This window comes from Muscardinus avellanarius, assembly GCF_963383645.1.
Source record: "Muscardinus avellanarius genome assembly, chromosome: 19".
NCBI lineage: Eukaryota > Metazoa > Chordata > Mammalia > Rodentia > Gliridae > Muscardinus > Muscardinus avellanarius.
The window spans coordinates 21,445,292-21,472,524 of NC_137805.1; the positions used below are offsets into that span (position 1 = coordinate 21,445,292).

The window sequence follows — 27,233 nt, forward strand, 5'->3', positions numbered from 1 at the left end:
CTCTGGTGGTTTCTGTGCGCTGAGTTTGGGGGGGCTCCTGGGCCACTGTGTCTTGGGGTGAGCCACCAGGGCAGGGGCAGCAGGGGGCTGGGGCGTCTCCTGGCACTCCTGCTGCAGAATAGCTAATAGCAGGGCTTCCTCACAGCACAGCTCTGGGTCCGACGGATCCGGGAGCACCAGGTGGGAGCTACAGAAGTCCCCGTCCTGCTGAGAAACCACCAGACTTCCAGGACAGGATGAACAGAACCACCTCCTGAGGGAGAGAACTGGACCTGGGGATTTTTGTTTTGTTTTGCATTTGGTGCTGGGGGTTGAATCCATGGGCATTCTACCTCCAAGCTAAAACCCCAGCCCGCTTTTTAATTTTTGTGTGTGTGGTACTGGGGATGGAACCCAAGGGCATTCTGCCTCTGAGCTACACCCCTGCCCTATTTAAAATTCTTTATTTTGAAACAGGGTCTCACTGAGTTGCAAAGGGCCTAAGTAGCTGAGGCTGTATGTGAACTGTGATCCTCCCATCTCAGCCTCCCGAATGCTGGGATTCCAAGCATGCGCCACCACGCTGGCTCCTATTTTTAAATTTTGAAACGGTCTCACCAGATTGATGAGAATCTCACTACTTGCTGAGGAGGATGTCCTCAAACCTGCGAGCCTCCTGTCTCAGCCTCTCAAGTATTGGGATTACAGGTGGGCCTGGCTTTAAAGTGGCCGGTGACCCTCTCCTTTCTTCTGCCCACCTTTGCCTGAGATGAACACTAAGAGGTGGCCCACGGGTGCTAGGACAGCATGGGAATGAGAGTCCCAGTGCCCCCTGTGGCCACAGACCTCCACCAGGCAGAGACCCGGGAGGGGCAGCGACAAGCGCTCCTGCCCCCTAGGAGCCGGCCCCTTTACCAGGGACCACCAAGCACTGACAGGACCTCATGCTGCTCATGGGATAGGGATGAGGACCCCTCTCCAGCCCACCAAGGCCGCCCGTTAGGCGGAGGATGGGCATGTGCCAAGCCTGCAGTCCTGAGGTCAGCCCAGGCTGGCACATTACAAGTGTACGTGTGCCCGTGTGTGCAGCGTGTGCCTGTGAAATGCAACCACACATACACTCGTGTTTCTATTTGCACACGTACACACATGCATTATGTGGTTCTGCACATGTGTGCACTGTGGAGGGGCCGCCTATCTGCATGTGTACACGTATTTGTGCAGCGTATTTGTGAGCATGCAGGTGCGCCATCTGCACACACATGCAACTGTATGTTGATGTGTATTCAGTGCGTGAATGTGCTCTGTGTAAGACCCAGACGGACGTGGGGTGATAAGGGGCCAGTGGTAGCAGGAGAGTGCAGGACTAGGAGCCAGCCATCGGGTAGGCCACAGGGGCGCCTTCGCGGGCTCACAGCCTCCCCTTGAGGCTCTTGGGCTGGGGTCCTCTCCTGCGCTCTTCAGCCTGTGACCCTCATGGCCACCAGCCTACCTGGAAGGTTCTTTGGCAGTCAGGAGCATCTATCGTATTCCAAAGGCCAAAGGGCCGGGCTTGCCTTTAATTAAAATGCACGTCCTTCAATTAAAGGCCCCATAACACGTGAAGGGCATCCACTGAAATACGACGTGTGACATAGTCATTACCCTGCTGTTAATTACTAATTAATGAAGCTATTTCAATTAATAGCTTCCCGCCACAGCTCCCCCTGGACAGGTCCCGTGGTGGGCGCGTCCCGAATCACAGAGACCTGGCTGGGCGCCAGCCGCCTCCGACATTGAATATTCATGCCTCAACTACAGTGCTTTCAATTAAACAGAAGAAAGTAAATCTCGGCCCAACGTGTTTTTCCAACTCACACACAGTCTACCCCACCTGGCAGGAAGCAGAGGAGGGGCGGGCAGGCCAGGCCCTCACTGTCCGGCAAGGCACATCCCAGGTCTGTGGACAAGTGGCCCCCCGGGGGCTGCTGTCCAGGAGTCCCCGAGGGAGCCAGGGAGACCGCAGGGTATTTCTGTCCTACAGCTAAAGGACAATGGCCCGGAAGTGGGCAGGGAACATTAACATACTAATTATGAATACTAAACACCATTAAAGAGCCGGCTTTGAGGAAATAGCAGAAAGTGTCATTTACGTGGCCAGGAGGGGAGTGCAGGATTCAGGACGGCTCTGGGAGAGCAGGAGGGATGCGGACAGGCTGCCCGCCACGGGAAGACCACGTGTTGCAGGAGCTGCGCCGTCCCCACGCCCCTCGCCAGGGATGTGCTAACAACAAATATTCTAAAGGATCACAAAGACGGTGCACCCCGAGCCTGGGAGGGCCAGGAGGGGGGCGCCGCAGTCCCACCGCCGCCACACAGTCGCCCGCCTCTCGGGCTCTGGATGGGTTCACCGGAGGCCACGCCCAGCACAGCCCATCAGGCCCCCGCCTGACCCCTGAGCTGTGGGGGCCGCGAGCCACCCCTTAGAGGAAGGGCTGTCCCCTGGGGTGGGCGCGAAGGCCTCACTCAGCATGTCCACACTGCAGCCCCAGCAGCCGCCCTGCCAGGAAGGGCCGCCCTCCACTCCGCTTCGCTCCGGCGCTTCCTGGGTCTCGCAGTCGCCCGCCCTGCAGGGGTGTGCCCAGGCCGCCCTTACCAAGCACTCCAAGCGCAGACTGGCTCGGCCTTCTTTTTTTTTTAAGTGTTGGGGATTGAAGCCAGGGACATTCTATCCCTGAACTAAGACCCTGAGCTGTGCGTATGTATGTATGTACTGGGGATAGAACCCAGACGCATTCTACCTTAAGGCTCCACCCCCAGCCTGATTTTATTTCTTATTTGGAAACAGGGTCTCACCAGGTTGCTGAGAGCCTCTCTAAATTGCAGAGGCTGGCTTTGAACCTGCGATCCTCTTGTCTCAGCCTCCCAAGTACTGGGATTACAAGCATGCACCACCATGCCCAGTTTATTCTATTTATTTATTTTTGTGGTACTGGAAATGGAACCCAGGGGTATTCTCCCAGCTATACCCCCAACCCTATTTTTCATTTTTTATTTTGAAACAGGGTCTCACTGAGTTGCAAAGAGCCTCACTAAGCAGCTGAGGCTGTCCTTGAACCCTGATCCTCCTAAGCCTCCCAAATGCTGGGATTACAAGCCTGCGCCACCACGTCTGGCTTCAGTTTATTTTATTATCATTATTTGTGTGTGTGTGTGTGTGTGTGTGTGTGTGTGTGTGTGTGTGTGTGTGGTTTTGGGGATTGAAACTAGCAGTGTTCTACCTTTGATACACTTCCAGCCCTCTTTTATTTTGAAACTGGGCCTCATGAATTTCCAGGGTGCCTTGTTAAATTGCTAAGGCTAGCCTTGAATCAGCGATCCTCCCGTATCAGCCTCCCAAGTACTAGGATTACAAAAGCATGTGCCACCATGCCTGGCTCCTTTTATTTATTTATTTATTTATTTATTTATTTATTTATTTATTTATTTTTGCGGTGCTGGGGATGGAACCCGGGGGCATTCTGCCTCCCAGCTACACCCCGCAGCCTATTTTTTTTTTTTTTTTTTTTGGTGGTACTGGGGCTCCTGGAAGCCCTTCTACCTCCAGGCTACACTCCCAGACCTATTTTTACAGTTTTATTTGGAAACAGGGTCTCCTAAGCCAGCATGCGCGGCTGGCTTCGAACCTGCGCGATCCTCCTGTCTCTGCCTCCCAAGCGCGGGGATTACAAGCGTGCGCCACCATGCCCGGCCTGCAGCCTATTTTTTATTCTTTATTTTGAATCAGGGTTTCACTGAGTTGCAAAGGGCCTCATTAAGTAGCTGAGGCTGGCTGTGAACCGATCCTCTTGTCTCACCCTCCCAAATGCTGGGATCACAAGCGTGTGTCACCATGCCCGGCTTTCTTTTTTATTTTGAAACAGGGCTTCACTGAGTTGTGGAGGGCCTCCCTCGGTTGCTGAGGTTGGCCAGGAACCTGTGATCCTTCTGTCTCGCACTTTGATTACAAGTGTGCGCTATCATGCCTGGCTCTGCAGCCTTCTCTTCTGCTCATAAATTGAAAACCAGAAGAACACGCATGCATCCAAGCCCTGCTGGCCAGCAGGAGGGGCGCACCGTGGTGCCCAGACTGGACATGACAGGCTGGTGTTCTTGCCAGCAGGCGTTGGCCCCAAAGACCGTGGTACCCAACATGCCTCACAGCCCTGTGCAGGATGCAGGGCCGAGGGCCGACCCACACCTGCGTTCTGGTTAGCCGCACTCCTGTCCCCGCACCATCGCAAACTGGAGGAGCCGCTCCTTGGCCAGGCTGCCGCACTGTGCCCTCTGTCAGTTTTCTCCCACGGAACAGAGGCCTGTCCCTTCTCTGATCTTAGCGCAGGGAAGAGGCAGGGTGCAGCCAGCCTCACACCAGCCAGAGGACTGCTCAGCCCTGTCCAACAGCGCCCTCTGTTGGCCAGAAGGGGAACTACAAGAGTATGTTGGAGGTTGTGGGCCATGCGGGCACACGCAGGTGCGCACCCATGGCTGTACACATGTATGAGAGTGTACTCACCCATTCAGACTCTGACCCACACTGGGCACACGACCCCTGCTCACAGGGGCTAAGTCGGGGCAGGAATAGAAGTTGGGCGTGATGGTACACACTTGTAATCCCAGTCAGTACTTGGGAGGCTGAGATAAGAGGTTAGCAGGTTCAAGGACAGCCTCTGGCACTTAGTGAGGCCCTTCGCAATTTACTGAGAACCTTCTTCAAAATAAAATAATAAAATAGGGCTGGGGGTGGAGCTCGGAGGTAGAATGCCCCTGCGTTCCATCCCCAGCACCACAATAAATAAATAAGGCAGGAGTAGGTGTCCTGGTGACTCCCTGCCTGGTAGGCCCCTTGGAGCCCAACATTGCCTCCAGGAACTGGAGCTTCTGGTTACTCTGGTTGCCCAGGAAACCATCTCCGGGCTCTAAGAAGCCCGTCCTAGAAATGGGAGTGTGGACCTGCCTCTGAATGACTTGAATATGCGCATTACACAGTCCGGCCTGGGAAAGGCCCTGGCCTGGCTGGCCTGCACTGGTCCGGGACAGGGCGAGCCTGCCGGTCAGCCATCACCCCACAGGCTGAGCACGATCCAGGAAGCCGGCCACCTCCACCACGGTAGCTCCTCCCAGACCCTAGGCAAGCTCCGCACGCCTTCCACCGCCCCAGAGGCCGCCCCACCCACGCAGGGCCAGCCCTCCTCAGGATGGCCCGCCCCCGCTCCACTAACCCTAACCCTAACTAAGCTGGCCAGGCAGAGCAGGCCACAGAGGGAGGGGGCTAGCACTCACTCTGGAATGGGCTCATCCTCTCCGGAGGAGGGGCTTATTCCAGGCTTGGGGCTCAGCTGGGGTGGACTGTGGGCACAGCCGGGGTGGGGCAGTGTCTGAGCCGACAGCAGCGCTGAGCCCCTCCTAGCTGGTCTCTTTCTGGGTCCCAAGTCTCTGGGTGATGGCCTTAGGAAGGCAGGACTGAAGGCTAGTGCAGTGGGTCAGAGGAAGCAGCGTGAGGGGAGCCTGTCCCTGCTGCACGCCCGCCTGTCCCCTCAAATTCCACACAGGAGATGACAGTGAGCCACCGGGCGTGCATGCTTGCCATCCCAGTACACAGGAGGCCGAGACAGGAGGATCGCTGGTTCGGGGACAGCCTCAGCTGCTTAGTGAGGCCTTTGCAACTTAGACCATGTTTCAAAATAAAGAATAACAACTAGGGCTGGGGATTTAACTCAGAAACAGAATGCCCCTGGCTTCCATCCCCAGCAAAAGTAAAATAAAACAAAATAATGACGGTGAGAGAGACGGTCCAGAGACCTGGGCCCAGAACCCTGTGCCACCCAGCAGTTTACACGGCCCGCGGGGCTTCAGGGGCTCCAGGTGACCCCGGCAACTGAGCCCCTGAGAAGGCACTTGCCCTCGCACTCAAAGACTCTACAGGCTGTAGCGCAGCAAAGGTGCCAACCGGGTCCCACAGCCAGGAGGAAAACAGAGCCGAGTGTCCACCGGAGGGGGATGGGTGGGTAAAGGAAACCCGGACCGTTAGCCACTCTGAAAAAGGAAGGACCTTGGACACCTGCCGCAGGCAAACCCGAGGACGACGCTGAAGGAGGTAAGCCGGTCACTTCCCCACGGTCTTTTCACTTACGCGGGGTCCTCAGAGGGGTCAGATTTCTAGATAGGACTGGTGCCCGGGGGGCTGGGGTGCAGGGGAGTTAATATTTAATAGGGACGAGGTTGTTTTGCAAGATGACAAAGTTCTGTGGCTGGGTGGTGTGACCCTTGCACAACAATGTGAATGTGCCTCTTTTGTGTGCATGTGTGTGTGCTTGCAACTACGGGGATTGAACTCAGGGGCATTCTACCTCAGAGATACACCTCCAGCCTTAATTTTTTTTCGGTACTGAGGATGGAACCCAGGGGCATACACTCCCAACCTTATTTTTTATTCTTTATTTGGAAACAGGATCTCACTGAGTTGCAAAGGGCTTCACTAAGTAGCTGAAGGTAGCTTCGAACCTCTGCGATCCTCCTGTCTCAGCCTTCCAAGTGCTGGGATTACAATGTGCACCACCTTGCCCAGCCTCCAGCCCTATCTTTTTAAATATTTTTTATTTTTTTATTTTATTTTATTTTTGGTGGTACTGGGGTTCCTGGAAGTCCTTCTACCTCTGGGCTACACTCCCAGACCTATTTTTACATTTTTATTTGGAAACAGGGTCTCCTAAGCCAGCGTGCGCGGCTGGCTTCGAACCTGCGCGATCCTCCTGTCTCTGCCTCCCAAGCGCGGGGATGACAAGCGTGCGACACCACGCCCGGCTTTAAATTTTTTTAAATAGAAATATTTAGTCAATTTATTCAAATGAAGGAAGTTTAAATGATAAAGAAATGAAAAATATTAGAAATCTATATACAATAAAAGTGAATATAAATTAGCCAAGTCCATGGGTGTCTCCAGTTAAAGACTCATACAAATACATATCCCCTTTTTCTTTATATAGAGATGACACATGCATAGACGACATGAACATTCTGGCAAAAAAAATCAGAGCTACTAAAAACATTCTCAAGTTTTAAAAATAGTATGAAATGTTTCAACAACTTTCCATATGAATGTAAACCCCTGATTTAATTCCATGATTTTATCATGCCACAACCATAGTTGGTTTTAATTTTTTTTTTTTTTTTTTTGGTGGTACTGAGGTTCCTGGAAGCCCTTCTATCTCCAGGCTGCACTCCCAGACCTATTTTATATATTTTATTTGGAAACAGGGTCTCCTAAGCCAGCGCGCGTGGCTAGCTTCTAACCAGCGCGATCCTCCTGTCTCTGCCTCCCAAGCGCGGGGATTACAAGCGTGTGCCACCACGCCCAGCCTTGGTTTTAATTTTTAAAAATAGATATTGGTATTACAATATATTGGCCTATTAATAATTAAGGCATTTTTCATACACAGTATCTCAGTGTGAACAGAAAATTTTAATATTGATTATTTACTATGATGTTTTAAACTTTCAAAGTCTTTTCAACATAAGAAAATAGCTGTACACATTTAAGTGTTTTTTATAAAACACAATAAAAAATTAATGATGATTGGTCTTTGTGGTTTCTAGTAATAAGTCCTGTCTTATTTTTTCGCACAGCATAAATTCTATTCTCAGGCAGGATTGCATGAAGGCCCAGTAGTTCTTAAACAATGTGGCGGGGTAGCCATGTCATCCAGATGGCAGCAAAGGGAGCCGTCTCCTAGTGCACGTCGCCTCACGAAGCTGAAGCCTCCTTCAGGATAGTTTTCCACTTCAATGTGAAGTAGATTGTTAGGTTTTTTCATTAGTGGTTTCATTATGTGGCTTTTTAGAAGAAAAAACAGTTTTGATTTCTTCTATAGTTCATAGTTCTTAGAAGAGACCTATTTTTGGAAGTCGTATAGTCCAAGGATGTTCTGAATAACCCAATGCTCTTTAGTAGACGAGATCTCTCAATGCAACTGTAATAAATTCCCATCTACATCCTTAGCTATATTACTGGTATATCCTGGAACCAAGGTGAGAGGGTTTTCCTCTTCCCACAATCCACTTAATTGTCGTTTTTTTTTTTTTTTTTTTTTTTTTGGTGGTACTGGGGTTCCTGGAAGCCCTTCTACATCCATGCTACACTCCCAGGCGTATTTTTACATTTTTATTTGGAAACAGGGTCTCCTAAGCCAGCGCGCGTGGCTGGCTTCGAACCTGGGCTATCCTCCTGTCTCTGCCTCCCAAGCGCGGGGATTACAAGCATGCGACACCACGCCCGGCTTAATTGTCGTTTTAAAATCTTAATATTTCCATTGAAGGGTCTGAGACAAGCCCACCACCCCAAATAACGAAGGACACTTTGGAGATGCAAGAGACAGCGAGGTTCATTGCGCTGCAGCTCTTTCCTGGCCAGCCAGGGGTCAAAACCCAGACGTCACTCACTAGTCACCTCACAGGGGATTACAGGCTGCCAGAGAGTGGCCCTGGCCACGCCGCAGCCCCTTTAGTAGGCGAGGGAGTTCGGTCGAGGGTCGACCCCGAGCTCACTGAAAGCTCTGAATTAATTAATTAATTTATTTGTGGTACTGGGGTTCCTGAAAGCCCTTCTACCTCCGGGCTACACTCCCAGACCTATTTTTACATTTTTATTTGGAAACAGGGTCTCCTAAGCCAGCGCGCGTGGCTGGCTTCGAACCCGCGCGATCCTCCTGTCTCTGCCTCCCAAGCGCGGGGATTACAAGCGTGCGCCACCACGCCTGGCCTAAAGCTCTGAATTTATAGCCCAAAGAGGGGGTGGTCGCACATGTCAGAGCCCGCCAAAGGCATATCCAATCATATAAACTTGTAAACAAGTACAACCAATAATTTTAAAAGCAAGCATACTCATACTTAATGCACAGCAAATGATTTTACAGAGCTGCCTTTCTACGTCATTGCGCCAAGGCCAGCCTATCTCCCTTATGCTGGGCTTGCTAGTGCCGCCTCTGACCTGCAGATGGTCTAGTCGATAGCAAAAACTTAAGCAGATTAAGATGAAAAACAGGAACTTGTCAGTACCCACCAGCCTATCTAAGATAACACACTCCTTCCCTACATTCTCCCATTTTACAGAAGCAATAATTTGAGCAGATCAGGATGAAAAACAGGAACTTGTCAGTTAACTGCTTGTCAATTAACTACAATCCCACTAGTTGCCGCATTCAATAAATTTAAATTTCTCACATCACTCTTAATATTATTCTATCTTAAGTAACTTATAAAGCTATCTTTGCTAAACTTTCATACTGTGGGGGGAACCTCTGCTCACATATTCCCAAAGAGGTTAGTTCGTGGTTACAAGCTTCCTGGAGCAGAGAACTTGTAAAATGCTTTCAACGTTCTTTAGCCTTCCTATTCCAAAAGCAAAGCATACTTCTAAACTTTTCAAAATTCATTTCTTTACAGGCTTTTTATTTCTTTTTAAACCTAGGCCGCATCTTCGCATAAGCCGAGTACAGGAGCTAAAGTTCAAGCAATTCATAAAAGACACTTACACCCACACATTTCTCAAGAAAAACTATCCTACGACCTTTACTCAAAAATACTATCAAAACACTTATTTATTTTTCTATTCCAAATTCATTCTTTTCTTCACACTTATTACTATCCTATTTTCCTATTTCTTATCCTTTTAATCTCACCTAATACTATAATTCCTAATTCCTATTACACACCTAATACTATCCTGTATTTTTAATCTGAATCTTCATGGGGCCAGGGTCTTTTCCATTCCTCTAGTCCCTCACACCATCATTTATAATTTCTGTTCTGGATGACAGTTCTGACCACCACCTTTTAATTACTCCTGGAGCCAGTTTAACCAACTATGACATATTCTTCGAGTTTGCTTTTAAGCAATGACTTTACTAGAGGCAACCAATCCACACAGCGGCCAAGTGAGATATATCGCTTTTCTTCCTGTGAACTACTGGTTAGCACAGGAAGACAATCTACCACAGCTCCAAGGACTTCTGTCCTCACCAAATAAGCTGCAAGTTCACTCAGACTTCTCTTTCTCCAGAAAGTTAAAGCTACTTTCAATCTCAAATTCCTGCTGAACAAAACTTGAGTCAGTCATTGTTTCATGGTCCCGAGAAACCTCGGGAAAAAACCCACTCTATTTTGATGACGGGCTTTCTGTCTGTGAAGAACCAGAATCACTGGAGTTAACCAAATATGTTCAACCATCAGGGCGTAATTTTTCAGGCAGGTGGCCTGCACACGCCAGTTCATTTTCTTTATTTGCCATGTCACAGCCCCCACTTTTAGGGGACTGTTTTTTTCTGTAACAAGAACTTAGAAAAGGTTGATGAACTTTCTTTCTGCGACAGATCACCTTACGTAGTTTATCTGGCTTTTCACGGCTTGTCCAACTGTAATTCTATTTATGTAAGCGGCCAGCTGTTTTGGAGATCTCTCAACCTCCTTCATGTTCTTATTAGTGAAATTAGAGGTCCTTTTTCTAGGAAGATCAATGGACTGATCCTCAATATTATTACAAAAGTTCCATTTTTTAACATTGTGGGTTTCAGATGCCATAATCTCTTAAATACCGGCGTCTCATGGTAGCGTGGCGCCTCTGCCCAGCCCCGGCGCCGGCCCAGCGCGCCTGGCTGCCCACAGCGTCTCACGGCTCCGGGCCAGGCCCCACTCACAGCCAAACGCCACCGCCTGCTGCCCTCCGGGATAGCGCCCTATCTTTTTAAATTTTTATTTTACTTTATCTTATTTTTGTGGTACTGGGGGTGGAGCCCAGGGGCTTTTCTACCTCCAGACTATACTCCCAGACCTATTTTATACTTTATTTGGAAACAGGGTCTCACTAAGTTGCTGAGAGCCTAAGTAGCTGAGGCTGGCTTCGAACCTGTGCGATCCTCCTGTCTCAGCCTCCCAAGCTCTGGGATTACAAGCATGCGCCACCACGCCCGGTATTTTAATTTTAATTTTAAAACAAGGTCTGGCTAGGTTGGTGAGTCTCACCACTTGCTGAGACTGCCCTTGAACCTGCGATCCTCCTGAGTCAGCCTTCCAAATACTAGGATTACAGGAATGCACCATCAGGCCTGGCTCTATTTTTAGTTTTGAATCAGAAACTCAATAGGTGTGGAGAGTCTTGCTAAATTGTTGAGGTTGGTCTCAAACCGGTGATCCTCCAGTCTCAGCCTCCCAAGTACTGGGAATACGGGTGTGCACCACCACACCTGGCTCTAGTCTTATGTTGAACGGATTTTATCACAACAAGAGAAGGAGCAGAGGAGAATGACTGCCCTGGAATCTTCAGGAGGGGCGTTTCTTGGTGTGGTCTTAGACTCAGGATAGAAAGCTCTGAAATGTCTGGAAGCCTGGCTGCAGGTTCCTAGGAGCCTTCAGCAAAGCCGGCTCTGGCGTACCTGCAGCAGTGGTCAGGCGCGCCCAGCAAAGCCACTCATTCCGTGATCAACATCCTCCACTGCAAGCCAGGCATGGCACATGTCTGGAGTCCCAGTTCTTGAAAAGCTGGAGTAGGAGACTACAGGTTCAAGGCCAGCCTCAATAACTTAGTGAGACCCTGTTTCAAAAATAAAAAAGTAGAGCCGGGCATGGTGGCGCACGCTTGTAATCCCTGTACTTGGGAGGCTGAGGCAGGAGAATCACAGGTTTGCAAACAGCCTCAGCTACTTAGTGAGGTCCTTTGCAACTCAGTGAGACTGTTTCAAAATAAAGAATAAAAAATAGGGCTGGGGGTATAGCTCGTAGATAAAATGCCCCTGGGTTCTATCCCCCGTACCGCAAAATAAATAAGTAAATAAGTAAATAAGTAAATAAATAAATAAATACTAAAAATAAAAAATAGGGCTGGAGGTATAGCTCAGAGGTAGAATGTTCCTGGGTTTAATCCCCAGTACTACACATTAAAAAAAAAAAGTGCTCAGCTGGGCGTGGTGGTGCACACTTGTAATCCCAGCATTTGGGAGGCTGAGACAGGAGGATCGTGATTCATAGACAGCCTAGCTACTTAGTGAGGCCCTTTGGAACTCAGTGAGACCCTGTTTCAAAATAAAAAATAAAAAATAGGGCTGGGGGTATAGTTTGGAGATAGAATGTTTCTGGGTTCCATCCCCAGTACCGCAAACAAAACAAAACAAAAAAACACCCAAAACCCCAGCAATCTTCATTCAAAATAGTTTAATAGCTATTTAAATAAGGCTCTGAGGTGATCTTCCATTTTATAGTTTCTTTTCTCCATATATATTCTCTCAGAATCTGTCTGTAGTACACGAGAACACAGCTTCTTGGGCATAAAACAGGAGGTAGAGAGCCGTGGCCAGAAAGAAGGTTGGCCTCCTCAGCACACGCTGGGGCGCCGAGGAATTCACAGAATGGGGAGCCAGGCCGGGGCAGGTCACCATCAGCCCTGGCCGCTGGAGAGGAGGCAGCCAAGGCCTTGTCTAGCGCCTGGCTCCCACGGGCGTGTCCCCGCTGGGGACCCTGGGCACCGTCTGCAGACACTTGGGGAGGCTGTAACTGGGGGTGCCACAGCATGCAGTGGGTGGGGCTGGGCTGCTCGGCGCCCCACAGCCCCTTCACAGAGAATGTAAGCAAATACGTGCTCCTGCACTGACAAGCCCCTCTGCAAGCCAGCTGGGCCCCTGGCAGGTGGGGAAGCTGAGGGTCTGCAGCGAAGAGCCCAGTCCTGGCCCAGACTCTGCCACAGTGCCAGCTCATCCGATGCCCACAAGCCACTGGGCCAGGGTCTCTGTCTTCCCTGCTATGCTTCCCAGGTCCAGAGTGACCGAGTCTGTCTAGTGGAGCTGGTTGTCCCTGGAAGCTAGAGGTCCTCATGGACGGGGCTCAGGTCCACCCTCTGGGCCTGCCCGAACACCAGGAAGGTGCCCAGCCCCAGGTTGCTGATGATGGCCACCAGGTTGAACATAGAAGTCCAGGAGCCCGTGGCTTCGATCAGATAGCCACCCAGACACACGCCTACCATACCTGCACCCAAGAGAGAAGGTGGAGTGGGTGGGCCTGGCACAGTCCCCAGGACCCAGGTGGATCAGGGCTCCAGCCTGCCAGGCCAAGGGAGTCTGGGCTCAGGCTCTGAAGCCTCAGAGGGCAGGGACCCCCAGGCCACAGACAACTCCCCAATGTTCCTCAAAAGGACAACAGAATGATGGTAGTGGAGAATGAACCTAGCATGCCAGGCCCCGGCACAGGTGGGAGAGTGGCCGGGGGCCACCGGCCATCGGCCAGGCTACATGGACACCCCAAAGGCGGCTTGGATGCCCGGCCTTCCCCCACGCAGCCTCCGGGCTTGTTTCTCTGTGGGCTGTTGGGGAACCCGTGGGCACAGGGCTCGCCCCTCACCTGCCAGAGCCCCTGCAGTGTTGGCCACACCTGTGAAAGGCCAAAGGAGAAGGTCAGAGGCCACTCCACCTGCCTAGGCGGCTCCCACTGGCCAGGAGGGGCAAGGCTGGCCCGACAGCATCCTCACCAAACAGAAAGCCGGCGCAGGATGGGGCCAGGTCCTGAATGTTAACGGAGATGCCACTGTGGGAGACAGAGCGACATGGAAGAGGCCTTGGGGCCTGGCCACCACGCCCAGCTGGGAAAGGCTGCTGAGCTTGGGAGAGGGCACCCAGGCGTCAGGAGGCACACAGGTCTACCCAGCTCCAGGCACACCCGTCCTCGCAGAGATCTCAGCACTAGAAGCTGCTCCTGGTGCTTGGCCCGCGGGCTCGCACACCCACTGCTGTTTGCTGATTTAAAATGATGTGGCGCTGAAGTGCTGGTCCCCAGGGCAACTCCCAGTGGTTCTGGATGCCATCTGTGTGCGCCAGGAGGTGCCAACCACAGGAAAGGCCCCACCGTGCACAGGCAGCCTCCACTCTGGGCCTCCCCAGGTGACTGTCCTGGCTTCTCTGAAAGACCCTGGTCCACATCGTCTGGTTGCCAGATGAGCAGGGCTGTGAGAACGCTCCTGAGGACCCCGCCTGGCCTTGAGCCGGTATACAGCGAGGCCTGGGGTGGGTGGCAGCCCTCGGCACGCAGGACAGCATCCTACCTGTGGTGCAGGACAGCATCCTACCTACCTGTGATTGAAGGTCTGGAGGCCGATGGAGGCTGAAGCAAAGGCCATGGCCTTGAGAAAGCTCGATGTGTGACCCAGGCATACCGCGAACACGCTGGACAGGCCGAGGCCCATGACCTGCCAACAGAGGGCCAGTGAGGGCACCAGCGGCTGGCCGCCTGCAGGACGCGTCCTGGGCCTAGCCCCGAGCTGGCACCATCTCAGCGGTGTTGCTGGCTCCCACCCGCCCTCATCTCACTCATGTTGGGCCGGGTTGTCTGAGACTAGAAGTCCCTCTCCAGCTGGGCTGGCACAAGATGGCGACCCAGACAACCTCTGATTCATTATAATAGAAGCCATGGATAGTCTTCCCTGTTATCACCTAGCCCTCCCTCTCATTTCTTTCCCCTATATCCACATCCTCCGGACCTCCAAGGGGCAGGAAGTTGGTTTGTGAATTTGTCTTCCACTTCTATTCTTGTCTAAGAATTAAGTTTTTGTTTTTTTCTTTGCAGTATTGGGGGTGAAACCCAGAGGCCTTCTACCTCTGAGCTACACCTCCACCCTATTTTTTTTTTTTTTTTTTTTTTTTTTGCGGGTCTGGAGATGGAACCCAGGGGAATTTGACCTCCAGGCTATATCCCCTGACCTACTTTTTATTCTTTATTTTGAAACCGGGTCTCACTGAGCTGCAGAGGGCCTCACTAAGTAGCTGAGGCTGGCTGTGAACTGTGATTCTCCAGGCCTCAGCCTCCCGAATGCTGGGATTACAAGCGTGTGCCACCACGGCCCAGCTCCAGCCCTATTTTTAATTCTTCATTTTGAAACAAGGTCTCACTAAGTTGCAGAGGGCTTCACTAAGTAGCTGAGCCTGGCCATGAACCTGTAATCCTCCTGTCTCCAGCCTCCCAAGTACTGGGGTTACAAGTATGCACCACCATGCTTGGCTTCAAGAATAAAGTTTTTGGCTATGAAACCCTCCACAGGCAAGAATGGCTTGCTCAAGGAGCTGGGGACCGGAGGCCCCGCTTGAGATACCCAGGCCCAGACCGGCCCAGACCGCTGGCATTTAGTGCCCTGAGAAAGGTCTTGGGTCAGCCACACTGGCCCCAACACTGACCACGGAGCACCCTCTGTCTGAGCACCCCGACTGGGTGCTGGTGCCGGTGACTGGGCCTCTGATGGCTTGGGTGCCGCATAGACACACCAACTCTCAGTGACCCAGGAGTGAACACCAGGGGTGAGGCCCAGCAGGGGCTGCAGCTCTTCTAGCCCATGCCTTTGACCTCGGCCTCCTCCCACCAGTCAAGTGATTTGGGGACAGAACCCTCAGGTCCCAAGAGCCCAGAACGAAGCCGGGACTCCAGCGAGAGTGCTCTTCCTACCTGCATGAACTTGCGGACGGTGATGGTTCTGTAACCTGAGTGAGGAGACAGAGCCAGGGTGGTCCCATTAGCCCATGGACTGGCCCTGGATGCAGGCCCAGGTCTAGCTGTCCAGCTGCTGCTGCAAGGGGGAGGGGCCGCGGTGGCAGGGGAGGGGTGCCTCCTGGTGAGGCTCTAGCTCTATGCGTGGTACTAGTGATTGGAGGATTCCTGAGGCTGCGGGCCAGGCAGCAAGTGCAGAGTAGGGCTGGCCATGTGGATGGTTAAGATGCCACTGTCAGGCACCGAGCGTATTTCTCTGTCTCCAAATTCTCTAATTTTTTCACAGTGAATGTATAATACTTTTATTCTTTATTTAGAAATAGGGTCTCACTGAGTTGCAGAGAACCTCACTAAGTAGCTCAGGCTGGCCTTGAACCTGCAATCCTCCTTGTCTCAGCCTCCCAAGAATGGGTTTGATGTAGACAGAAGAAATAAGTAGATAGAAAGGAGACAGACAGGAAGGAAAAGTAAAAATATAACTTTAATATATGAACCTGGAGCTGAAGTGCCTCTGCCTCTAGTCCACACACCAGCTCTCTTTCCCAGGCCGGACTCTACCATAAATTCCTGGGAAACCTGTAGATCTAGAGTTTACGATATTTCCAAGAAAACCTATAATTTAGGATATCCCAGCTTATCCGTCAATTGACTAATGAGGACCCCAATCAGCCCGAGATCATCCATCCTAAGGCCGACCAGACCACAGACCATCAGGGAGCGCCTCGGGACCACTGGACTGAGCTCACCCACCCTCAGGCTGCCAGACCACCTGCCCACCATAAACCGCCTCGGGACTACCGGACCGAACTCATCCTCACATACCTTCTCGAGCCCACCCCTCACGAAAGTCCCCTATAAGAAGAGAACCCTGAACTCCCCAAAATGCCTTCCTCATCTTAAGGGGCCCCCATTCTCTCTTGAATGTGTATTTCTTCCCCTTTCCCCCAATAAACCTCTATGTCTGTAACTGGCGCGTGCTCAAATTCTTTTCCGTCACGTTAGCCAAGGACCCTGCAGACCCCGAGTTCCTGAGCCGAGAGCTCACCCCAACAGGTTTACAAGCATGTGCCACCATGCCCAGAGTGTAAGACTTTTTTTTTTTGGTTCTAAGAATTGAACCTAGGGGCATTCTACCTCTGAGTTACGCCCCAGCGCTATTTTTTCTTCTTTATTTTGAAAGGGTCTAAGTTGCAGAAGATCATACTAAGTAGCCGCAAATCTGAAATCCTCCCATCTCAGCCTCCCAAGTACTGGATTACAAGTGTGTGCTACCACACAGCTGACACACGTTACCTGCACAAACCAGGACACCCGTCCCCCACCCGCCCCTTAACGGGAAACTGGGACAAGGCGCCTGGCTCTAGATTCCCTCGCCTCCAGGCGGCCTCCATTCCTGGTCTGCTCTGAAGGCTGGGTCTCTGTCACTGCATGGTCCCAGGGGTGGGGTCTCTCCCATGAGCTGTAGCTGGGTGTGTCCTGGGCCAGGGCCCGCCCCTAGGACTCACCCTGACGAATGAGATGATCAGAGAGAAACCCGCTGAACAGACTGGCAGGAATGGCGACCAACCAGGGCACCACATTGAAGACCCAGCCCTGCAGGCAGAGCTTGGTCTCAGGTGGCCAGGCCCATGCAAGTAGCAGGGCAGGCTCAGGCTAGCTGCTGCCCAAGGGAGCTCTGCGACACCCACAGGCAAAGGGTGCTGGGAAGGTGAGCTCCACCCACCCTGGGGTGAGCCCAGGTCTGCTGGAGGCTCACCCTGCAGCCCACAACCCCTGGCCAGGCAGGGCCAGAGCTAGGCCACCCCACCCTGGGGACGTGAGCCCAGGGGGTCCTGGTCACCAGAACCCGGGGTGACTTGGATCAGTAGAAGGGCCCAGTCCAAACAGGTAGCTCCCCTGTTCTGGTCCAGCCCCTGCTGAGGTGTGCCTTGGGAACAGCCACTGCAGGTGGGTGGCCAGGCCCTGAGGGTGAGGCTCTTGAGAGCACCAGGTCCAGGTCAGGAGATGAGCTGGGAGGTGTCCCAGCCCCCACTGCGGAGCGTGGACAATGGGTCTCCAGGCCTCAACCGCAGTGCCAGGGGGCCCTGCCCCGCGTGTATAGACCGCAGGGGCCATCTCTGCCCAGACCTGGCACGGGGCAGGGCCCGGCAGCTGTGCGGCCTCTGCACTCTGCGCAGGCCCAGCAAGGCCACCCACCTTGGAGGAGGGGAAGGTCTCTTTGAAGAAGGTCGGCAGCCAAGACAGGAGGATGAAGAAGGAGCATGCAGAGGAGAGCTGGGAGCAGACGGCCGCCCTGCGTGGGGACCAGGCTCAGGGCTCCACCTGCCCGAGCCCCTCCTGCGGCCCAGGCCTGCACCCAGCACCGCTTGTCCCAGGCCCCGGCCAGGGGCACTCCCCACGGGGCCATCCCAGCCTGCCAGCCCCAGCTCACCAGACGGAAGGCCTCCGGAAGAGGTGTCTCCAGGGCACCTGGGTGGCCCTGGCCACGGGCAGGCCTTGAGCCAGGAGGCCTGGCACCAGGACGCGCTCTGAGGGAGCAAGGGGGTTCCGGGCAGAGCCTTAGGACCCCAAAAGACCGGCCATTTGGGCGCTGCAGAGAGCTCATACCTGCCTCCTGCCCTCTCCCCATGGAAGCCAACAGGAGGCAGGCCCTGGGGTCCCCGAGCGCCCCCTCTCACCGTCTGAGTCTTCCCTGCACCTGTTCCCCGCCCCTCCCCTATTTGTGCAGGGCCCCTCCGCTGCTGCTGCTCCAGGTGTAATTTTGCAGACTGAGCGAGAACACCTCAGTGGGCTGAGCACGTGAGCTTTCTCTCAGGCTCTGGTCCCGGTCAAAGCCATAGCTGGGGGACCTGCAGCTCCTGCAGGGGAGGAGGCCCCAGACCCCGGGCCTTCCCATCCCTCCCGCCACCACCACCTGGGAACATTACCTTTCTCATTCAGCAGGTACTTGTACACATAACACACCCAAAGCAAGGTAAGGCCGCCCGAGAAATAGAAGACGCTCTGCCAGCCGCACCAGTCCAGGAGCAGGGAGCCCACGGCCCCTGTTACCAGAGTCCTGGGGACAGGAGTAGTGGGGCATGACCCTCGGCCGTGCTCTGTAGGCAAGGAGGCCCAGAGAACCCTTTCCTGGGGCAAGCCAAGCCCCTAAGAAAGAGGAGATTGGAGATTTTTTTTTTTCCAGTACTGGGATGGAGCTCAGGCACATTTCACCCCCAGCCCTATTTTTTATTCTTTATTTTGAAACAGGGTCTCACTGAGTCGCAAAGGGCCTCACTAAGTAGCTGAGGTTGTCCGTGAACTGCCATCCTCCTGTCTCAGCCTCCCAAATGCTGGGATGACAAGTGTGTGCCACCATGCCCAGCTCGAAAGAGGGCATCTTAAGTCCTTAGAAAGTGCTGCTCCTCCGGCCCCAGGCCTGGCTGCTTGTTAAGGATCCAGTGACCGAGAAATGTCGCACAGGCAACAGCGCTGGGGCAGATGGAGTAGGCCAAGGCTCATGGACAGCTGTGTGGGACCCGAGTGACTTTAGATTTCTTGCTTCTAGGCCTTCAAATTGGCCTACAATCTGTCCTGGATCTTTTAAACTAAAAAGGCAAAGAGCTGGGCATGGTGGGCACACTTGTAATCCCAGTACTTGGGAGGCTGAGACAGGAGGATAGCAGGTTTATGGCCAGCCTCAGCTACTTATCGAGGCCCTCTGCAACTCAGTGAGACCCTGTTTCAAAATAAAGAATAAAAAATAGGGCTGGAGGTGTAGCCCGGAGGTCGAATGCCCCTGGGTTCCATCCACAGTACTGCAAAAAAAAAAAAAAAAAAAAAAAAAAAAAAAAAAAAAAAAAAAGAAAAAGAAAAAGAAAAAGAAGCTGGGCCTGGGGCACACACTTGTAATCCCAGTACTGGGAGGCTGAGACAGAAGAATCTAGATTCATGGCCAGCCTCAGCTACTTAGTGTGGCCCTTAGAAACTTAGTGAGCCATGTTTCAGACTCAGAGGTGGAAAAAAAAAATATATATATATATATATATATACACACACATATATACATACACATCTCTATATGTGTGTGGAGAGGATGCTCTGCATGGGCCTTGGGAGTGGCAACTCTATCTCGGAGCTGGCCTGGGGCTACTAGCACCCTTGAGGCACCCTCCAGACCCTGTAGGGCACACCCGTGCGCCGGTCCTTACCCGAACTGGGAGCCAGCCCCCACAGTGCTGTAGGTGAAGGCTCGCTCGCTCTCCCTCACTCTCTGCGACAGCAGGCTGGTCAGGGCCGGGAAGTAGAGGCCTGGAGGGAGCAGAGGGTGCGGTCAAGGGTGAGCAGCAAGGACCGGTGAGCCTGGCCACGCACGCACTCAGAGCTGGGCTGTGAAATCGGAGGCTCTCCATGCGTCCTCCACCACGCCTCTCCAACCCAAGGACTGGCAGGGCTGGGTGTATAGCAACACCTGGCTCAGGACACAAACCTGGTTTGGATAAGAGTCACCCAAGTGTCACCAGAAGGTCCGCAGGAAAGACTTCTGCTTCCGAGCTGCACCCTCCCTAGGCACACCAGCTCCTTGGCTGCAGACACACTGTGCGCACATGCTCCTCCCAGCATCAGCTCCTTAGCGGGGTCTAGGCCTCCTCCCAGCCCCCCGCAGGTGGGCACACCCGCAGATACCAGCCCCCCAGGGGGGCAGCCTTTATCAGTACTTTTGTGGATATAGCTCCCTTCTGAGATTTCTTTTGGACAGTGGGGCCCTTGGCAGCTTAGAAGTTTGAAAACCACTGTACAACCCCATGTCCCTGCCAGTCTAGAGAGTTTGTTTGCTTATTGTGGTACTGGGGATGGAACCGAGGGGCCCTCTACCTTCGGGGTATTATCCCCAGGCCTATTTTATTCTTATTTGGAAACAGGAAAGTAGCTGAGGCTGTCCTAGAACCTGCAATCCTCTTGTCTCAAGTACTGTGATCGTAAGCTAGTGCCACCATGCCTGGCTTTAGAGAATTCTAGAGCTCTGGTCTGAAGTTTCTGAGTGTGCACTCTGCTGCTATCCATGGTAGTAACAGGAAGGAACCCTCAGTCTGATTCCCTCCCTGAACTCCTTCCAGTGTCTATGAATAGGATTGCTTAGAAGGCAGGCGCCATACCTTGAGGGCACCGTCAGCCACCTGCCCCAGGGTCAGGGCCTCTCTAGAGGGTGATGTCCCCAAAGCACAGAGCTGCAAAACCCCAGCATCCCCCCTGCTACAGACAACACACAGACTCAGCAAGCACCCGAGCAGGCTAGCGGGCAGAGGGCAGCAGCAGCCACACCACACCGGCTCCGGCGCTCGGCCTGGGGTAAGAGGTGGGCAGCGCAAGAGGGATGCGGCCGAGGGGCCCCTTACCTTGGAGCAGCCCCATGAGGATGCGAGAGAAGATCAGGAAGGCCAGGTGGGCACTGCCCAGGTGGGCGAGCAGCGGCGTGGCCAAGGTGGTGAGGCCCCAGGTGGAGGCAGACAGCAGAATGACCTTCTCACCCCCGATGCTGGAGGAATGCGGGGGAGGAGGGTGACTGTGGGGCGGGCTGCGGGCCGCCGCCCTGTGCAGAGCGCCTCTGGGTGCACACTGCCATGAGCTTGCGGAAGCGGGGCTCAGGGCTGGGAGCGCAGGACTGAGCCCGGTCTGTCTTTCTGAGGCCTCTGCAGCTGCTGCTGCCCCAGGTCTGCCAGGACTGATCTCTCCTCTCCCCGAGGTGTTTTGCAGAGCCCCTTCCCAGGGGCCCTTTCTCCCAGTATGGCCCTCCTGGAGCCCCGTGATGGGGGCAGGGAGGGCAGTTACCGATCCCCAAGGTGGCCGCCTACGACCTGCGTCAGGCAGTAGCCCCAGAAGAAGCTGCTCAGCAAGACGCCGGCCTCCTTCTTGCTCCAGCCGAAGTCCTGACTCATGGTGACCATGCAGACGGGCAGGGTGACGCGGGCGCAGTACAGCAGGCAGGTGCCCAGCAGCAAGGTCCTCGTCCATGCCCGGCACTCGGGCCTGCAGGGGAGGGGGGGTTGGCCCTGGAAGGCCTCATGGGCAGCCCCATATGCACTCAGAGGCCTCCCAAGTGTAAGAAACACGATCTGTTCTATCGAAGTTATAAGGTATGAAGTCATATAAAATGGACCGGCATTCATTTTGTAATAGGAGCTCAGGAATCCATTTTGTAACTTTCAGGTACACTGTCCATATACCCCACTGTGGAAATTATAGGTTTCCTACTTCTCCTTTGTTCTAAAGAAAAAACTTGCCCGGTGGGAAACTAGCCAACCGGATTACATTGTGAGGTCTCAGCCCAGCCAATGAAGGGTGACGCCGTGGGCTACCTTCAGGAGGATAAAAGGAGCCCGGTGTGTGTGTGCTTGCCCTGATTTCTGGTGTGCCTGCACCTTTCTGCATAGAAGTACTTTGCTGAATAACTTTTGAGTTCATGAGTATTTTGTAAGTGTGTGTGTGTGGTGCTGGGGATTGAACCTAGGGGCATGCTCCCTCTGAGCTATACCCCAGCCCAATTTTTTATTGCTTATTTTGAAACAGGGCCTCACTAAGTAGCTGAAGCTGACTGCAAACCTGGATCCTCCTGTCTCAGCCTCTCAAGTCCTGGGATTACAAGTGTGCGCTACCACGCCCAGCTGTTAGTTCATGAGTATTTATTCAATACTCCCCCCCCTACAATCTGTTTTAACACCGGTGTGGGGGCATGGCACACGCACACAGGAAGGGGGGGGGCAGGACAGCCTCCTTCACACGTTTCTTTCTTTCTTTCTTCTTTTTGTACTGGGGATGGAACCCAGGGACTTTCTACCTCCAGGCTACACTCCCAGATCTATTTTATATTTTATTTGGAAACAGGGTCTCACTAAGTTGCTAAGAGCCTCACTAAGTAGCTGAGGCTGGCTTCGAACCTGCGCAATCCTCCTGTCTCAGCCTCCCAAGCATGGGGATTACAAGTGTGCGCCACCACGCCCAGTTCTACAAGCTCACAGACCTCTAAATGCACCCATCTGCTGACCACAGAGAACACAGGTAAATACCAGACATGACCCAGCCGAGGCTGGTGCCTGAACACCCCCAGGAGGGCAGGTTAAGCCCTGGTCGGGGTGTCCACGTGTACTTTGGCCCGGCCAAGATGCCAGCCGGAGTCCAGCGAGGCCAGGAGGTGGCCAGGCCACATTCTCAAATCCCCTTTGGAACCTGGAGGCCCAGGAGTCAGACAGGCCAGGGGAGCTGACTGCTAACCCCCGCGAGGAACAGCATGCTGAGCAAGGGGACCCAGAGAGGCAGCAGGAGGGCCCCAGGGAGCAGCACAGTGAGCCCAGGGGGCTCCAGGAAAGCCACCAGGTCTGCGCAGAAGGGGGGGGGGGCAGGCAAGGCTGGGGCCCCAGGAAGACAGAGGGACCGCTGAGGAATCGAGGAATCCTGCACCAAGCCCCACTGAGGCCGCCTAGGCGCAGGCCTGGCTTCCTGAGCTACTGGGCGTACATCACAGACCTCAGAGGTGAAGGTCCCCAACAATGGAAATGGATAGCCAGCTCCACCCCCCATGCTCCAGGTTCCCAGAATGAATGGGCTCCAGGTGGGGCACAGCCCCCTCCTCCCCAGCTTGGGATTGTCAGGTTTACATGGGCAAGCAGGGGGGGTCTAAGTACTGAATTTGCATCTTCTTTGTAAGCTTGGAGCTGTTCAAAAGAAAAATCCCCCATTTCTGTTACCCCTTCGTAGGGTTGTGAAGGTCAGGCTGGAGGAGGGCCCTCTGCCCCAGGGTATACAGGGTGGGCCCCACCAGGGTGCAACTGCCCCGCCCAGCTGGGTAGGGTCAGAATAGCTATCTCCCCCCTCCCCACCACATCCTGGTGCATGCTAGAGTTTGAGGGGCTAAGGAAGGACACATGGCCTGTCTTCCTTCCAGTGTGTGTGTGTGTGTGTGTGTGTGTGTGTGTCTTTTGTGGTACTAGGGATGAAACCCAGGGTACTAGGAATTCTACCTTCTAGCTACACTCCTAGCGTCTTTTTTTAAATTTTTAAACAGTGTCTCACTGAGTTGCAAAGGGCCTCACTAAGTAGTTGAGGCTGTCCTCAGACCTCAATCCTCCTGTCTCAGCTTCCCAAATGCTGGGGATGTAGCTCGGAGGTAGAATGGCCCTGGGTTCAAACCCCAGTACCACACACACACACACACACACACACACACACACACACACACACACACAGAAAAAAGAAAAAGACCAGCCAGGTGTGGTGGCATATGCTTGTAATCCCAGTACTTGGGAGGCTGAGATAGGAGGATACAGGTTCACAGCCAACCTCAGCTACTCAGTGAGGCCTTCACAACTTAGTAAGACCCTGTTTCAAATTAAAGAATAAAAAATTGGGCTGGAAGTGTAGCTCTGAGGTAGAATGCCCCTGGGTTCAATCCCCAGCACCACAAAAAAGAAAAAAGAAAAAGACCAGTACCACACACACCAAAAAAAAAAAAAAAAAAAAAAAAAAAAAAAAAAAAACCAGAAAAAAGAAAAATAAAGAAACAGCGCCAGCTGGGACCTGGCCCTCCAGAAGGCCAGCACGGTGCTGCTCCTTGGTGCCTCAAGAGGTCAAGAAAAAGTCAGGCGTGGTGGTGCAGGCTTGTAATCCCAGCCATTTGGGAGGTTGAGACAAGTGGATTGTGGTTTGCAGACAGTCTCAGCTACTACTTAGTGCAGCCCTTTGCAACTCAGTTGGACCTTGTTTCAAAAAAAAAAAAAAAAATAGGCTGGGGGGTGTAACTGAGAGGTAGAATGCCCCTGGGTTCCATCTCTAGCACCACAAAAAAAAAAAAAAAAAAAAAAAAAAGACAAGAACCCACCTGATCAGGCAGCCGGTGTGCCCTGAGTGAAGGCGCTGGGGTGGGAGGGCTGATGGGAGCAGATTTCCCAGCTGACCGCTTGCTCCCTGGGCCCTGGCGATAGGGGAACCCCGTCTACCATCCCTGGGCGAGGCGGGTGGCACGAGCTGGGCTGGTGAAGGTACAGTCTCTGGGGACACAGAACCAGGAAGTCTGGCTCCAGGGAGCCACCTCTCGCCACGGCTGCCAGAGGGCAAGAACTCCAGTCCCAGAATCCCCCTCTGCTGGGGGAGGGCTGATTAGGAACCAGCTTGGAGGGGGACCGCCCACCCACTTGGCCCCTACCCTGCCTCAGGCCAGCACCCCAGTGCAGCAGGTGCTTCCTGTGAGCCTCCTGCAGACTGAGCTTACTGCAGATGGCCCGGCGGCGTAGAAGCACCCATGGCCGGGCACACACGTGGCCCTTGATTGGAGAGGGGAACTGTGCTGTGCCGGCGCCCAGCTAGCCCAGAGAACCATGCCTCTGCCTGCCCCTAAGACTCCCCAAGAATCGGCCTCCTGGAGGGGGCGTGTGTCCACAGGGCACCTGCTGCTGCTACCCGCCCGTGGGCCGTGGATGGCTTTGACCCTTGAGTGCCCCCTTCCCTGGCTAGAGACCCGTGGTGAGCTCCCGAAGGGGAAAGGGAAGGGGAAGGGGAAGGGGAAGGGAGGCGGGCAGAGGCTGGCCACACCTCAGGAGCCAGGTGGGCTGGGCAGAGGGGCCAGCCTGGGTGAACAGTGGGGAGGGAGCCCACACACCTCACCCCAGACACACCCCTTCTAATTGGCACCGGCAGGCAGGGCTGTGGCTTGGACCGAGCCTCTCCCGTGCACCACTTGGGGGCTTCTTTCGACCCCATGTCCTCCGCTGGCCAGCGGCATGGTGTTGCTACCCCCAGGCCTAAACGCTCCCCAGGCCACGGGAGGTTCCCTGGGGAGCAGAGCCTGGGCCCAGCATCCTGGCCAAGGGTGGGGTGGGGCTCTTCTGTGGTCGGGGGACTCGCTTGGCCCCACTTGGAGCCTCTTGCCAGCCGCCACCACCTTATTCCTGGCTCCTATGGGTATCTCATGCCCAGGGGGCCAGGGGGCGTGGAGACAGTATGAAGGGTGGGTGACCCACCAGCCTCCCAGAACATTGGCCAGGGCTGGGGAACTTTTCCAGAGCCAGGCACCCAGCAGGCCCACGAGCCCTCTTAACCCGCCCTGACTGGCCTGGGTCTGGGTCTGCAGAGGACCCTGAGCTCACAGCCCGAGGAGGGCCACCCATAGGCTGCAGTTCTTACTGAGGACAGCCCGACCATGAGGCCCCAGGGTCACCAGGTGGGAGAAGGGCTCAGGGCCCCTGCCAGGTTCTCAGACTTGGAGGGGAGGAAGATCCCCCTGCTGGGCCAGGACTGCCCAGGTAAGGGTGTGCCGGCCCCAGGCAAGCAAAGGCAGCATGGTGCTGAGGGGCTGGGGCACTGGATGGGCAGCCTCCCGCGCCCAGTGGAGGTTCCAATGGCAGGCCAGCCGGCAGCATCTCTGCTCCCTCCCCAGTGCCAGGTGCTGGCCGGCCCCCTCCCCTCCGCTTGCTCCCCTCCCTCCACCCACCTGGACCACTGGGCGTCCTTGGCTTTGTCCCTGCGGGCCAGCTCTGGGGGCACCGGCATCGGGCTGGCCTCTAGGACAGCATGGCACAGCGGTGTCCCAAAGCCCTGCCCCCCGTCCAGCTCCCGCCCGGGCCAACCCACCAGGCAGCGCCGCCCAAGTCCACGTGTCAGTCCCCACAGTGCTTCCGTCTGGCGTTCCCAGCACATGTCACCCCCAGGGCTTGGGTCCCTGCCCCACCAGTGACAGACAGCATGGGGAGGCTGGGCCAGGCGGGACCTCCTGGCCGGCCCACAGGAAAGGTGCCTGGCCCCTGCGCTGCCTGAATTTGGCTCTGGGACTTCCATGCTTTGGAGACTGGGGGATCCTGGCCCTGGGTGTGCCAGCCCAGCCACAGACAGAGGGGGGCGGGCCTCAGTTCCTGTCTACAATCCGGGGGAGATAGAAGTCCCCACAGGGCTGTGTATTGATGCAATGAAGATCATTGCAGAGAAACCTGTCAGTGGGGACAGTAAAACTCTGGGGTCAACACTCTTTAAAATGGGTCTTTTGAGCCCGTGGTGGTGGCGCCGGCTTGTAATCCCAGCATTTGGGAGCCTGAGACGGGAGGATGGGGATTCACAGACAGCCTCAGCTACTTAGTGAGACTGTTTCAAAATAAAGAATAAAAAATAGGGCAGGGAGTGTAACTCAGAGGTCGAATGCCCCTGGGTTCCATTCCCAGACCCGCAATAAATAAATAAATAAATAAATAAATAAATAAATAAATAAATAAATATGGGTCTTTTGGGACAGATCCCACACACAGGAGCCTAGCTGGGAAGGGGGGATAGAAACCAGGGGCATCCGACCTCCAAGATACCCCAGCCCTTTTGGTTTGGAAGGGGTTATGGGGGATGGAACCCAGGGCCTTTCTACCTCCAGGCTATACCCCCAGCCTATTAAAAAAATTTTTTTATTTGGAAGCCGGGTGTGGTGGCGCATTTATAATCCCAGTACTTAGGGGGCTGTGACAGAAGGATCATGGGTTCACAGTAAGCCTCAACTACTTCGTGAGAGCCCGTTTCAAAATAAAGAACAAAAAATGGAGCTCAGGGTGTAACTCAGAGGTACAGAATGCCCGTGTGTTCAGTTCTAGTACTGCAAAAAAAATTTTTTTTCTATTTGTAAACAGGGCCTGAGTGGCTGAGGCTGGCTCTAAACCTGCAGCCCACAGCACTGCGCTCTTCCTGACCATTTGCTTTCATCCACTGCATGAGGCTCTTTGATG

General features: G+C 53.9%; 1 protein-coding gene and 1 pseudogene across 2 annotated transcripts; both read right to left on the reverse strand.

Moving 5' to 3' along the window:
- Positions 1-7,958: 7,958 nt before the first annotated feature.
- LOC308277011 (KATNB1-like protein 1) lies at positions 7,959-10,572 on the reverse strand (annotated as a pseudogene). The gene is made up of 2 exons: positions 9,782-10,572; positions 7,959-8,098 (listed from the first exon to the last, which is right to left on the reverse strand). The product of its transcript is annotated as a KATNB1-like protein 1 (transcript).
- A 2,269-nt stretch (positions 10,573-12,841) lies between these two features.
- SLC17A9 (solute carrier family 17 member 9) lies at positions 12,842-26,025 on the reverse strand (the record flags this gene model as incomplete). The annotated part of the gene is made up of 13 exons (XM_080716139.1): positions 12,842-13,005; positions 13,378-13,407; positions 13,505-13,560; positions 14,103-14,218; positions 15,466-15,500; positions 17,013-17,100; positions 17,704-17,800; positions 17,939-18,035; positions 18,435-18,565; positions 19,698-19,797; positions 20,883-21,022; positions 21,316-21,513; positions 25,967-26,025. The coding sequence occupies 13 exons, from the start codon at positions 26,023-26,025 to the stop codon at positions 12,842-12,844; spliced, it is 1,311 nt and encodes a 436-aa protein (XP_080572265.1).
- Between the last annotated feature and the right edge of the window lie 1,208 nt (positions 26,026-27,233).